Here is a 12,142-nt window from a genome sequence, read left to right as displayed (position 1 = left end):
TAATTTTATTTTATTTTTAAACTTTAAAATATTGTATTAGTTTTGCCAAATATCGAAATGAATCCGCCACAGGTATACCCGCGTTTCCCATCCTGAACCCTCCTCCCTCCTCCCTCCCGTCCCCTCCCTCTCGGTCGTCCCAGCGCACCAGCCCCAAGCATCCAGTACTGTGCATTGAACCTGGACTGGCGACTCGTTTCATACATGATATTATACATGTTTCAATGCTATTCTCCCAAATCTCCCCACCGTCTCCCTCTCCCACAGAGCCCATAAGACTGATCTATACATCGGTGTCTCTTTTGCTGTCTCGTACACAGGGTTATTGTTACCATCTTTCTAAATTCCATATATATGCGTTAGTATACTGTATTGGTGTTTTTCTTTCTGGCTTACTTCACTCTGTATAATAGGTTCCAGTTTCATCCATCTCATTAGAACTGATTCAAATGTATTCTTTTTAATGGCTGAGTAATACTCCATTGTATATATGTACCACAGTTTTCTTATCCATTCATCTGCTGATGGGCTTCTAGGTTGCTTCCACGTCCTGGCTGTTATAAACAGTGCTGCGATGAACATTGGGGTACACGTGTCTCTTTTCCTTCTGGTTTCCTCAGTGTGTATGCCCAGCAGTGGGATTGCTGGATCATAAGGCAGTTCTATTTCCAGTTTTTTAAGGAATCTCCACACTGTTCTCCATAGTGGCTGTACTAGTTTGCATTCCCACCAACAGTGTAAGAGGGTTCCCTTTTCTCCACACCCTCTCCAGCATTTATTGCTTGTAGACTTATGGATCGAAGCCATTCTGACTGGCGTGAAATGGTACCTCATAGTGGTTTTGATTTGCATTTCTCTGATAATGAGTGATGTTGAGCATCTTTTCATGTGTTTGTTAGCCATCTGTATGTCTTCTTTGGAGAAATGTCTATTTAGTTCTTTGGCCCATTTTTTGAATGGGTCATTTATGGTCTTTCTGTCTTTCAACTTTTTTCCCCTTTATAGGCAATCCCCAGTTTAAAAATGAGTCATTTATAGTGGGTTTTTTTGGTAACTTTGTGTACTTTTTATTTTCTTTTTCATCAATCTTTTAATAATTTAATTTATTTTTAGTTATTTAAAAATATTGGCTGTGTTCCTTGTGTCATACAGTATATCTGTGTAGCTTAGTTTTTACATGATAATTTGTACCTCTTGATCCTCTACCCCTAGATCTCACCTAACCCGTTCTTTCTCCCAACACTGTTAACCACCAGTTTGTTCTCTGTGTCTGTGGGTCTGCTGCTGTTTTGTTATATTCACTAGTTGGTTGTATTTGTGTTTTTCTGTTTTAGTTTGTTGTATTTTTTAGGTCCCACATATAACTTATATCATACAATATTTGTCTTTCTCCGTCTGGCTTATTTCACTTCGCATAATATTCTCCAAGTCCATCCATGATGCTGCAGATGGCAAAAATCTTTATTCTTTATGGCTGAGTAGTTCATTCTTTATGTATCAGTCACCTCTTCTTTATCCATTCATCTGTTCATGTACAGTTAGGTTGCTTCCCTATCTTAGCTGTTGCAAATAATGCTGCTGTGAACATTGGTAACTTTTCGAATTAGTGTTCTCTTTCTCTTGAGATACATACTCAGGAGTGAAATTGCTGGGTCATAATGGTCGTTCTATTTTTAATTTTTTGAGAAACCTCTGTAATGTTTTTCACAGTGGCTGCACCAATTTATATTCTCATGAACGGAGTATGCTTTTTATTTAAAAGAATGAAAGTCTTTGGCCAGAACTCAAAATGCCCCTGTGATATAATTAAAATAAAGATGATTTGTGGTATACTGTATTGAAATCTCTCCATATAGGTAACTATTCAGAATAGATACAATGTAATGTAATGAGATAGCTTTTTAGGTTTTCTTTTTAAAATAATGATTTATTTAGAAAAAAAGAATAGAATCTTATGGAGATAGAGAATATGATTTGTCTCAGTTTTACAAAGTTTGTGGTGGTTCTTTTTCTTGACGTCTTATAGGGATTGTCCATGATTAGAACATTTTTATAATTCAAAGGTTGAAAGATGGGAGGTGGCCAGACAGTTCTCTTTAGGTCCTTGGGCAGTATCATTTAACAAGGAAGGAAAGAGGCAATGGGGTATAGAGGATGTGTAGGTTACATACTTTTTGGTATGTAACTGAATGAACTGTTAGCAAAAGTGGAGTAGAACAGGGATTAATCATACTTGTTTAACATGTTTGATCCCTCTGATAAGGAAGAAAATGTTGGAGATATAAGAATACCCTCTGTTAACCCCAGTACGTGGCACAGTCAGACTCGGGCAGCTCACGTGCTGTTTGAAATGAACTGCAAGGCAGTGGCCAGACAGGTAGTTCTGGAAGTATGGGCATATCACTTACTGAGTTAAGCTCACAGTTACAAGAGCCTATGTATTTATCTTCTTTTGGCAATATGGGGACCATGATATATGCAGAGTTGGTATTTATAGTGTGCTAAATTCATGATAACAATACAGTAAAATTGCTAATAAAATCTTTAATAGGTTTTTGAAGCCAGACAGTAGCCTGCTTGTTTGAACAATACTCAATCTGCCAGATTTCATTGCAGCCAGTGAATTTAAATAGCCCCTTGGCAAACGCTGCCGTGAGACTTCAACCTGAATGCATGGTGGAGCAGGGGACCCCAGTTGGCCCAAGAACAGATGCCCTCCTGGAAATGCCAAACTGGTGTTGGAGCCGGGGTGGCTGCAGACGGCTCCCTGTGCCTGAAGATGGAAGAAAATGGGATTGTAGGGCACCTGTGAAAGATGAGGAAAGGAGGTCTGTTCCAACCTGTCCAGCAGAACCATGCTGCCAGTTAGGCAAAGGGTAAACTAGAACTCCAGCTTCTTTCTACCTTGTTACTGATTAAAAAAATTTTTTTTAATTGGAGTATAATTTACAATGTTATTTTACAATGTTATGTTGGTTTCTGCCATATAGCAAGATGCATCAGCCATAAGTGTGGTTCCACCCCTCCGTCTCGAACCTCCTCCCCTCACCACCCCCTCCATCCCACCCCTCTGGTCACCACGGACACCAGGCTGAGCTCCTGTGCCATGCGGCAGCTTCCCAGCAGCTGTCTCTTTCACAGTAGCAGTGTATATGTGTCAGGGCTACTCTCTCAATTCCGCCCACCCTCTTCTTCCTCCACACCCCCCAGCCCCCCGCCGGGTCCGCAAGCCTTTTCTCTGCCTCTGTCCTCTGTGTCTCTTTTCCTGCCCTGCAAATGGGTTCATCTGTACCATTTTTCGAGATTCCCATATATAACTGGTTTTTAGAATATAAAATGAGGTCATAACTCATTGTCTCTTTCTAGAGAGTGTTAACAGTTGCTTTATATGCTTAGAGCTATTGAAGCTTAGTTTGTGTACTTACTAACCATCTGTTGGGTATTGAATAAAATCTTTATTCATGACCTCCATCATCTGCTCAAGTAGCAGATCTCATATCCTTAGTAGTCTGTGCTGCTCTAGTGGCTTCAGGCCACCGGGCGTCCCCAGGGCACACCTGACTTGCTCCGGGGCTTTAAAAGCTGTGTGCTTTGACCTCTGGGACAAGCCTGCCAGCTCTGTCTAGAGCACGTATCCTGGATTTGACTACTTCTGTTTCTCACTCTCCTGCAATGGCCCTGGTCCCACCCACTTGAAACTGGACTCACTGCTTCACCTACAGTCTGTGCTCCAAGGTGTCCCGAGTGTTCTTTCCAGGAGCTCACATCATTCCCCCTGCCAAAGACTCCCCAACATGACTGGAGGTCCTCAGCAGAGGGGAGTGATGTACTTGGAATGAAATCCAAGTGTGTGGATGAAAAGCAATCTGTGTGCCCTGCACCCTCCTTCATCCCTATCTCTCTGCCTGCACACCGCCCCCCCCCCCCACCCCCACCCCCCACTCTGGGAACTTGCCAAGGTTGGTGGTAGGGCCCAATTTCACAGTGAGCTTTCTTCCACCAAAATACCCATGCTCCCTCCTTTTCATCATTTAGGTCTTAATGCTACCTCCCCAAGAGGCATCTTCTCGCCATCTAGCCCGATTGTTCTCAAGCTCAGCTGCATGGGAAGGTTAAAAAACAAAGAAACGCGTGTACACACTGCTATATTTAAGATGGATAACCAATGAAGACTATTGTACAGCACATGGAACTCTGTTCTGTGTTATGTGCCAGCCTGGATGGGAGCGGAGTTTGGGGGAGAATGGATACATGTGTCTGTCTGGCTGAGTCCCTTCACTATTTCCCTGAAACTGTCACCGATTAACTGTTGTTAATTGGCCATACCCCAATACAAAATAAAAGGTTTATAGGAAAACAAAAAAATATGATTGATCTGATTCCTCCTCATGTCCATTAAATAGGCTTGCCAGGACTAAGAAGCACTACATTAATGCATTTTTCAGGTTTATCTTCTACACAACTGTTATCTGATCTAGAATCATCTCATCTTTATTTGTGTATGTTTGTGCTCATTGCCTCCCTTCTCCAGTGGAATGAAATTCCTCGAGGACATGGATTTGTTTTCATGGTATCCCCAGTGCCAAGAGCATTGCCTGGCATATAATAAGTGTAGGGTACAAATATTTTGGTGGCCTGAACAGTGTATATTTGCCAGGCATTCAGGAGGGAGATAAAAGACTGGAAAACCCCCAAAGTTGTTAAAGATGTTCAAGTCACGGAGGCCAAAACTCTTCTGATAAACTGGCGATCACAGGAGAGCCTAGTTCTGTTTTTGTTTTTTTGTCTTTTGACATTCACAGACACGTGAACCTGATGGTCTGGTGGTCTGAACCCAGCTTTTGGAGTTAGATTTTACTTTTATCTCTGCCATTAATCCTGTGCAATTGTTTAGCTTCTGTTGTGCACACAGAAGAGGGTTGTAAGGAGAAGTTATTTTTGCGAAGCACTCTTGTGGTTAGGAACCTTAAGTAAAAGTCGTAATTGGATTTTGATATGGTGCATTGTCTACGACCAAAGTTTCTGAAGTCTAAAGCGATCAGATCCTTATGTGCAGTTGCTTAAACTTTCATAGCCGCAGAGCTGGCCTGGAGATAGGAACCAGGCGAGAGATGAAAGGGACCACGTGGGGTACAAGCTACTGGCGACTAAGAATAAGCAACAGCAGGGAGGAAGAGACCTGGAGGTTTTCCACCTTGGATGGCCAGCGGTGGTGTGAGCCTCTCCACAGTCATTTGCTTCTTTTTTCAGTTCTCCCCCCACACCCCATCTTATTCAGTCTTTCTGCCAGTACCCAAGTTTAGGTCCTTGCTGTTTTGTTTCATAGAATTTTTTTTTCTTTTTCTTACTACACAAGTAATTTCGTATGTGTATATTGAAAAGATTAGAAAATATAGGCAAGCAAAAGGAAAAAAAAATTCAAATTTCTAATATTTTAATTTCCTAGAGATACCTCTAACAATTTGGTGTTCACTCTCGAAACTCTTTTTGCGTATCGTTTTTTTTTTGTCCATTTTAACAAAATGGGCTTGTTGTCTGTATATAATTTGTGTAACCAACTTTCTACTTAATGGCATGAATTTGTTTATTGCAGTTGGTAGTGGTTGGACGGTTTTCTGTGTATGAATGGTCCTTTAATCAGTCATGCATTGTCACATATTGAGGTGGTTTTCCCTCTTTTCACTGTTAACAGTACTGCTTGAACATTCCTATAGGTTTAAGTTTGCACGCGTCCATTGATTATTTTTTAGGGTAAATTCTGAGAAGTGGGATTGTGGTGTCAAAGAGTGTGCGCATTGTTCAGACTCTTGCTGTGGCTAATGAGAATTCACTGTATGATGCAGGGAGCTCAGCCTGGTGCTCTGTGATGACCTAGAGGAGTGGGAGGGAGCTTCAAGAGGGAGGGGACATATGTACACTTACAGCTGGTTCATGAAGATGTACAACAGAAACCAACACAACACTGTAAAGCAGTTATCCTCCAGTTAAACGAAAAGGTAAGACTTGCTGTGCTGTTGGGTTGCCCCCTGCAGAGCGAGGTGCCATATGCTTCGATCCTCGTGTCATAAGGAGCCGTTCTTTCTCCTTCAGGTCTTCAGGAGTCTTCCCTGGACTCAGCCAGCAGTCTCCCCATACCCAGGCTCTTCTCCCTCCAATTCACTTTACACTCTTCTGACAGATCGAATGGTCTGAAGCCCAAACCCATCACGTCACTAACAGTTCCAGACTTCATCTGCTATTGCAGGCACCATGCTTGCCTTTGCACTCGTCGTTACTCTAGCTTGCTTGCACTTCCTGTGGCTCTTCATCTCCAGTCTTCTTTCCTTGGTTCCTCACTCACCATCTGCCCCTCCCCTCCCCAGCCTCAGACCTCCAGGTGTTCAGGGCAGAAGTTGTACTTTTCCTCTGTATGTTCATAGCAAGGGCCTGCACTCAGCACACAGACCCGCCCCCAGATTCCCACTGGAGTCAACGGTCTCTCCATTCCCTGCCTGCCCTCTCAACTTGATCATCTGCTCTCTCTTGTAAGACCAATATTACATGACCGTGTGGGCACAGCTTCCCTCTGATGCCATGTGTTCCTAATTTTACTTTCTCCATCTCCTTTCTCTCAGTGTAACAGTACCCTCTCCCCCCTCTGAATTCATAGAGTGGTTTATCTCTACTTCTCTTGTGTTGCTTATGACTTTTCCATAATGTCATAATTTTCAGTATATATTCTCTATTGTAAGTCTCTCCAGGCTGAGAGCTAGCCCTTGCAAAATGAGAAGGGCAGGAGAGGAGGCTACAGTATGCTACTGTGAAGAAGCACTGCTGTGGGGGAAGGAGAGGGTGGGACCAACTGACACAGTAGCATTGACATATGTACATTCCTGGGTATAAAACAGATAGCTAGTGGGAAGCTGCTGTCTAACACAGAGCCCAGCTTGGCGCACTGTGATGACCTAAGGGGTGGGCTGGCAGGGCAGGGCGGGACGGAGGCTCTAGAGGGAGGAGATACACACACACACACACACACACACACACTTTAACACTTATGGCTGATTCACATGGTTGTATAGCAGAAACTACTACAACATCATAAAGCAACCATCCTCCAATTAAAAATAAAAATAATAAAAAAGAAGCGCTGCCATCACTTTGGTATATGTATCCTCTGGAATCTTCCTCTGTGCACAGTAGATGTGCAGTCTGGCATCATCCTAAGCATGATGTCCAGAGGCACTCCACTTTTAATCCCCTTCCTCCTCGGCTTGGTGTGTGAAAGCAATGTGTAGTGTTTCAGCTGTTTTACCCAGACTTTAAAGGACTTGTAGGTGCTGTTATAAATGGCTTTCAGAAGAACAATAGCTCTGGTGGTTTGGAGAACAAAAATGATTCACTTAAAAAAAAATAACAAACTCTCTGCTCGTGTCAGAAGCATGAAATAGTGTAGTTGGAAACCTACTCTCCCTGAATCTTGAGATTCCCCTTATCCCACTGTCAGTCAGATGCTGAAGGTGAGCATCAGTGTCCCAGTGGGACTGTTCCTTAGAGACCAGTCACAGAGCTTGTCAGAGTTGTGTGATTTATCAGAGAGGGCATCTGCCACTGTCCAGGGCTTCCCTGGTGGCTCAGTGGTTAAGAATCCAATCACAATACAGAAGATGCAGGAGATGTTGGTTCGATCCCTGAGTTGGGAAGATCCCCTGGAGAAGGGCATGGCAACCCACCCTAGTATTCTTGTCTGGGAAACCTCATGGACAGAGGAGCCTGGCAGGCTGTGGTCCATAGGGTCTCAAAGAGGCAGACAGGACTGAGGTGATTGAGCACTCACTCACCCCTGTCGAAGTTTTGGGAAGTTGAGGGTAGAAAAGGAAGTGAGTGAGCTCACCAGCCAGGTCTGAACTTGATTAAGCTTGGATCCTTTATTGTAATTTATGTTAATCCCATTAAATCTGTAAAGTGAGTCTGGAGTACTGTTTATATGAAAAACATATATATACACACACACACAATGTTTTTAGATATCACACTGTAAATAAATATAGTCCTATATAATTATTCTGATAGCCTTCTAGTCAGATTACCTTGAAAATCCAAAATGACGTTGATGAACAGTAAAGCGTTATTATTTCATGGTTCATCTGTATACCTCCTACGTAGACGTATCAACATGATACTTGTATCTACAGGATTAGCAAATTACATACCTTTTTGGTATCTGTAACATGCCTAAAATACCAGAGCATTCTTTGGCCAATTATGAAATCACTCTGACGTTGCCAGAGGAGGCTTCGTTCTAAGAGAGATGAGATTCTCTTTTTCTGGTTATTTAAGTCTTCCTTTATTCACATTAAAGAGACATCCCGTTTCTACTCACACTTTGTGATTTGTCTTAATTCACCACCATCTGTGCAGGGGTAATTTAGCGACCGTGAATATTTTTTGCCTTGACAAACTGACCCCTAGGTTAAGCTGGTGAGTGTGTGGCGGTGGGATTGTTGGTGCTGCTCTGCGGAGGTCCCAGGGCACGATGATGGGTGGTGGCGAGAAGAAAGCAGCCAATCAGAAACACGTTCCTCCGCTGGGCTTCCGTGGTCTGGAGCCGGGTGCGCGTGCCTCCCTGAGTGAACGCTTGCGGGCAGCTTCATTTACAGTGCGCGCCTGCGTGCTAAGTCCTCCTGCGGCCGTTGTATTTCCCCTCCTTTCCCCTTTCTCCTGCCCTAGTGTTCCAGCTCGGGTTTACACCCCTGCCCACTCTAGCCGTCAGGCTCTCTTCCCCCATCTCCTCCTTTCCCCCCACGTTTCATCTTTCTCTGTTACATTCATCTTGTGTCCCAGTTCCTTTTCTAAAACGAATATCTGACCCTGATATTTTTTAACCCCCAAACCTCCAGTGATTTCTTACTGCCTGCAAAAAAAGAAAAGAAAAAATCAGGATTCTCCAGCTGGTCTTTCTAGGCTTTCAGGTGGCTGGCATGACAGCTCAACCACCCTTCGGCTCCGCAGGATCACGAGATGCAGGGTGGGTAGCGCCTCCGTCCTTCTCCAGGCACAGCACACTCTGTTGGTCATCACCTCTGTATGGAGTTCTTCCCTCCACGTGGATCGTCCTCCCCCTCCGCTTCTCTTCCCTCTCCATCCTCCCTTACCACTTGGAATGCGGTCTCAGTCAAATGGAAACCAGGATACTTTGTTCTCAGGCCAATGGCAGAAGCCAATTATTAAACCTCACATAAGCCATCACATCTTCTGGTTTTCTCAGAAGTAAAAGGAGGAGGTGGAAGTCCGATGATCTCTACGTTCTTTTCAGCTTGAACATTTGCTCTTTAAATGCCACAGGTTTGTGGAGCCTTCCTACATTCTTCCAGGCAGCGTAAATCACTGTGCCCCCCGAATGCTTTCTCTCTTCTTCTTTTTACTTCTGACACGCAGCTTGCGTTCTGGGGGAGACAGATGCACGTGGCCACCTCCCATCCCCCAGCAGCTGTCAGCTAGTCCAGGCCAGGACCTTCCACTCCACGTTTGTGTTTCCCCCGCCGTGCCCGCGCACGCCTGGTCCCGCTCACAGCGAGATTCTCAGTGAGGCAGACTACAGTTGAGGAGAAACGTTCTGGGCAAGTGTTCTTCCATAGCACCTGCTGTGCCTGAGTGTTCCCCTCCGTTCGGAAGGGTGTTTCAGTAGTGAGCAACGTAGAGACGGTGTAATGAACACACCAGAGTTTTCCTCTCTTGGTGGCATTATCATTATAATCAGGTGACATTCCGGGAAATAGCAAAGTTAGCTTTGTAGCTCGTGCTCTGTATAAAAATGTGTTTTCTCTGTTAAATGTTTAGAAGTAAGTGTTCAGTGAAACAGGGGAAACCACTCCTGTTCTCTTTCTCCTTCTATCTCCTGGAGACTTGGACTATCCCAATGTATCACTGAAATACTTGGATGTTTATAATACAAAACGGGGCTTCCCATGTGGCTCAGTGGGGAAGAATCTGCTTGTCAAAGCAGGAGCTGCGGGTTTGATCCTCGGAATGGGAAGATCCCCTGGAGGAGGGCATGGCAACCCACTCCAGTATTCTTGCCTGGAGAATCCCATGGACAGAGGAGCCTGGTAGGCTACAGTCCATGGGGTTGCAAACAGTCGGACACGACTCAGTGACTAAACAAGTACAAAACAGTGGCAAAGAACTTTCCTAAGACATCCTCCATGGATGTGTTTACTCATTGGAAGTCAAAGCCTCTGTGGCCTGTTTTGTTCTTTCCGATGGATAGATCTGATCAGATCATGACCTTGTTCAGAAACTTATATCTCTCAACTTTTGATCTCATTCCAGTGTTCTCTGATGCACTTTACTGTCCAGAGAAAATTAGTTCCTCACTGTTTTCCTTACAGACTCCCATACTTTTTTGCACCTGCCTTTCTGCAGCCTTTTCCCCTAAAGTGACCCCTCCCCCACTTCTACTGCATATCAGAACTTCACTAATTTTTGAGACCCGCTCTACAAAGCTTTCTTTGATTTCTTACCAAAATTCTGTTACCGTCACATTGGTGCCTGTCTTACGATTCGTCTTCCCTGTATAGTAGTCTAGATTAGTATTGTTCTGTTTTACCAGACTACAAGTGTCTTGGTGTCACTTTCCATGTCTTTTAAAGTGAGTGTGTTAGTCGCTCAGTCGTGTCTGAATCTTTGTGACCCCACAGACTGGGGTCAGGCTCCTCTGTCCTTGGGGTTCTCCAGGCAAGATACTGAAGTGGGTAACCATTCCCTTCTCCAGGTGATCTTCCTGACCCAGGGATTGAGCCCGGCCTGGGTCTCCTGCATTGCAGCCAGATTTTTTATCGTCTGAGCCACTGGGGAAGCCCCATTTCATGTCTAATTTATCTGGATTTTATCTCTCGCCCTGGTGTCATCCTTTAGTTTAATCTGCGTGTGGTTGGCAGATGCCAATAATGAGTGAGTCTTTGTGAACCATGTTACATGGTGTAGAAAAGGTGTGAATGAGAGACAGAGCTGGCTGTTTTGTTATCATATAATCTAAAGTGTCTAAGCTCTAATTTTAGAATCTTAACAACATGCCTGAAACAAAAATAGTATGTTGGGTAAAACAGTTATGTTTGAAATTATAATGCGTTTAATGTGTCACCCTATCCTTAAATCTGTTGTGTCTTTGAGATTCAGTGTTGTTATTTCAGTCCACTCTGTGTAAAAGGGAATGCTGAGTGTTTATACATGTTGTTAGGTTTGAATTTTGTTGTTTGACAGTGATGTTTTATTTTTTTCCTTAGCGTATATTTGTGTATGCTTGTATCTTTCACAAGCTACTGACTCTATGCTTTGTGCTTGTCTTATGTTGCAGATTAATATCCTTTCAAGAATTTGTGGCATTTGAATCTGTCCTGTGTGCCCCGGATGCTCTGTTTATGGTGGCCTTCCAGCTGTTTGACAAAGCTGGCAAAGGAGAAGTTACTTTCGGTAAGCGGTGGGAGTGTGTGCACACCTCAAGACATGCAGACTTGTGTGACCAGTTTGAGTTTTTCCCCAAGAATGAAGTATGTGGAAATGCTTTTAAGAAGTTAGGCTGTCCCTTTTAACAAGATAGCCCAGTGTTTTCAGGCTCTAATGCTTCAAAAATCTTCCTTTGTGAAACATTAGGTTTCTGGCTTCTTATTATTAATTTTAAATTCTTTTTGGCTGTGCTGGGTCTTGGTTGCTGTGCCGCAAGCTTCCGCTAGTTGTGGCCAGCGGGGGCTACCCTGTATGCTGAGAGTGGGCTTCTCGTTGCAGTGGCTTCTCTTGGTATGGAGCACGGGCTCTACAGCACAGGCTCTGTAGTTGTGGTGCACAGGCTCAGTTGCTCTGAAGCATGTGGGATCTTCCTGGAGCAGGGATTGAACCTGTGTCCCCTACATTGGCAGGCGGATTCTTAACCACTGGACCACTGGAGGAGTCCTGGCTCAGTAGTTTTGACACTGTGGTTTAAGGCGAGGAAGGATGGAGCACGACTCAGTCACAGGGTTATAGAAGGGGAGAGGCAGACAGGATTTGACTGTCCGGTTCATTCCCTGCGCAGTCGGTAGTGCCTTTCCAGATGGAATGAAGACATTAATACAGTGTCTAAGAACAGAGGGGGCTCCTGTTCCCAGTACCTTGTCTCCTTACTTTG

At 44.1% G+C, this 12,142-nt stretch overlaps 1 protein-coding gene across 3 annotated transcripts in view; it reads left to right on the top strand.

The window, feature by feature from the left end:
• SLC25A13 (solute carrier family 25 member 13) overlaps positions 1 to 12,142 on the top strand; it is a 231,918-nt gene that overhangs the window by 73,719 nt on the left and 146,057 nt on the right. For 2 of the 3 annotated variants that reach the window (XM_061413497.1, XM_061413496.1), the window contains exon 4: positions 11,336 to 11,451. The exons of the other annotated variant lie outside the window; for it this stretch is intronic. In XM_061413497.1, the coding sequence (XP_061269481.1) occupies positions 11,336 to 11,451 (116 nt within the window). The remainder of the gene's footprint in view (positions 1 to 11,335; positions 11,452 to 12,142) is intronic. 3 annotated transcript variants of the gene reach the window in all.

The sequence above is a fragment of the Bos javanicus genome, chromosome 4 (assembly GCF_032452875.1).
Source record: "Bos javanicus breed banteng chromosome 4, ARS-OSU_banteng_1.0, whole genome shotgun sequence".
Classification (NCBI taxonomy): Eukaryota; Metazoa; Chordata; class Mammalia; order Artiodactyla; family Bovidae; genus Bos; species Bos javanicus.
Note: the sequence above shows the minus strand (reverse complement) of the source record. Positions and strands in the feature narration are given on the sequence as shown.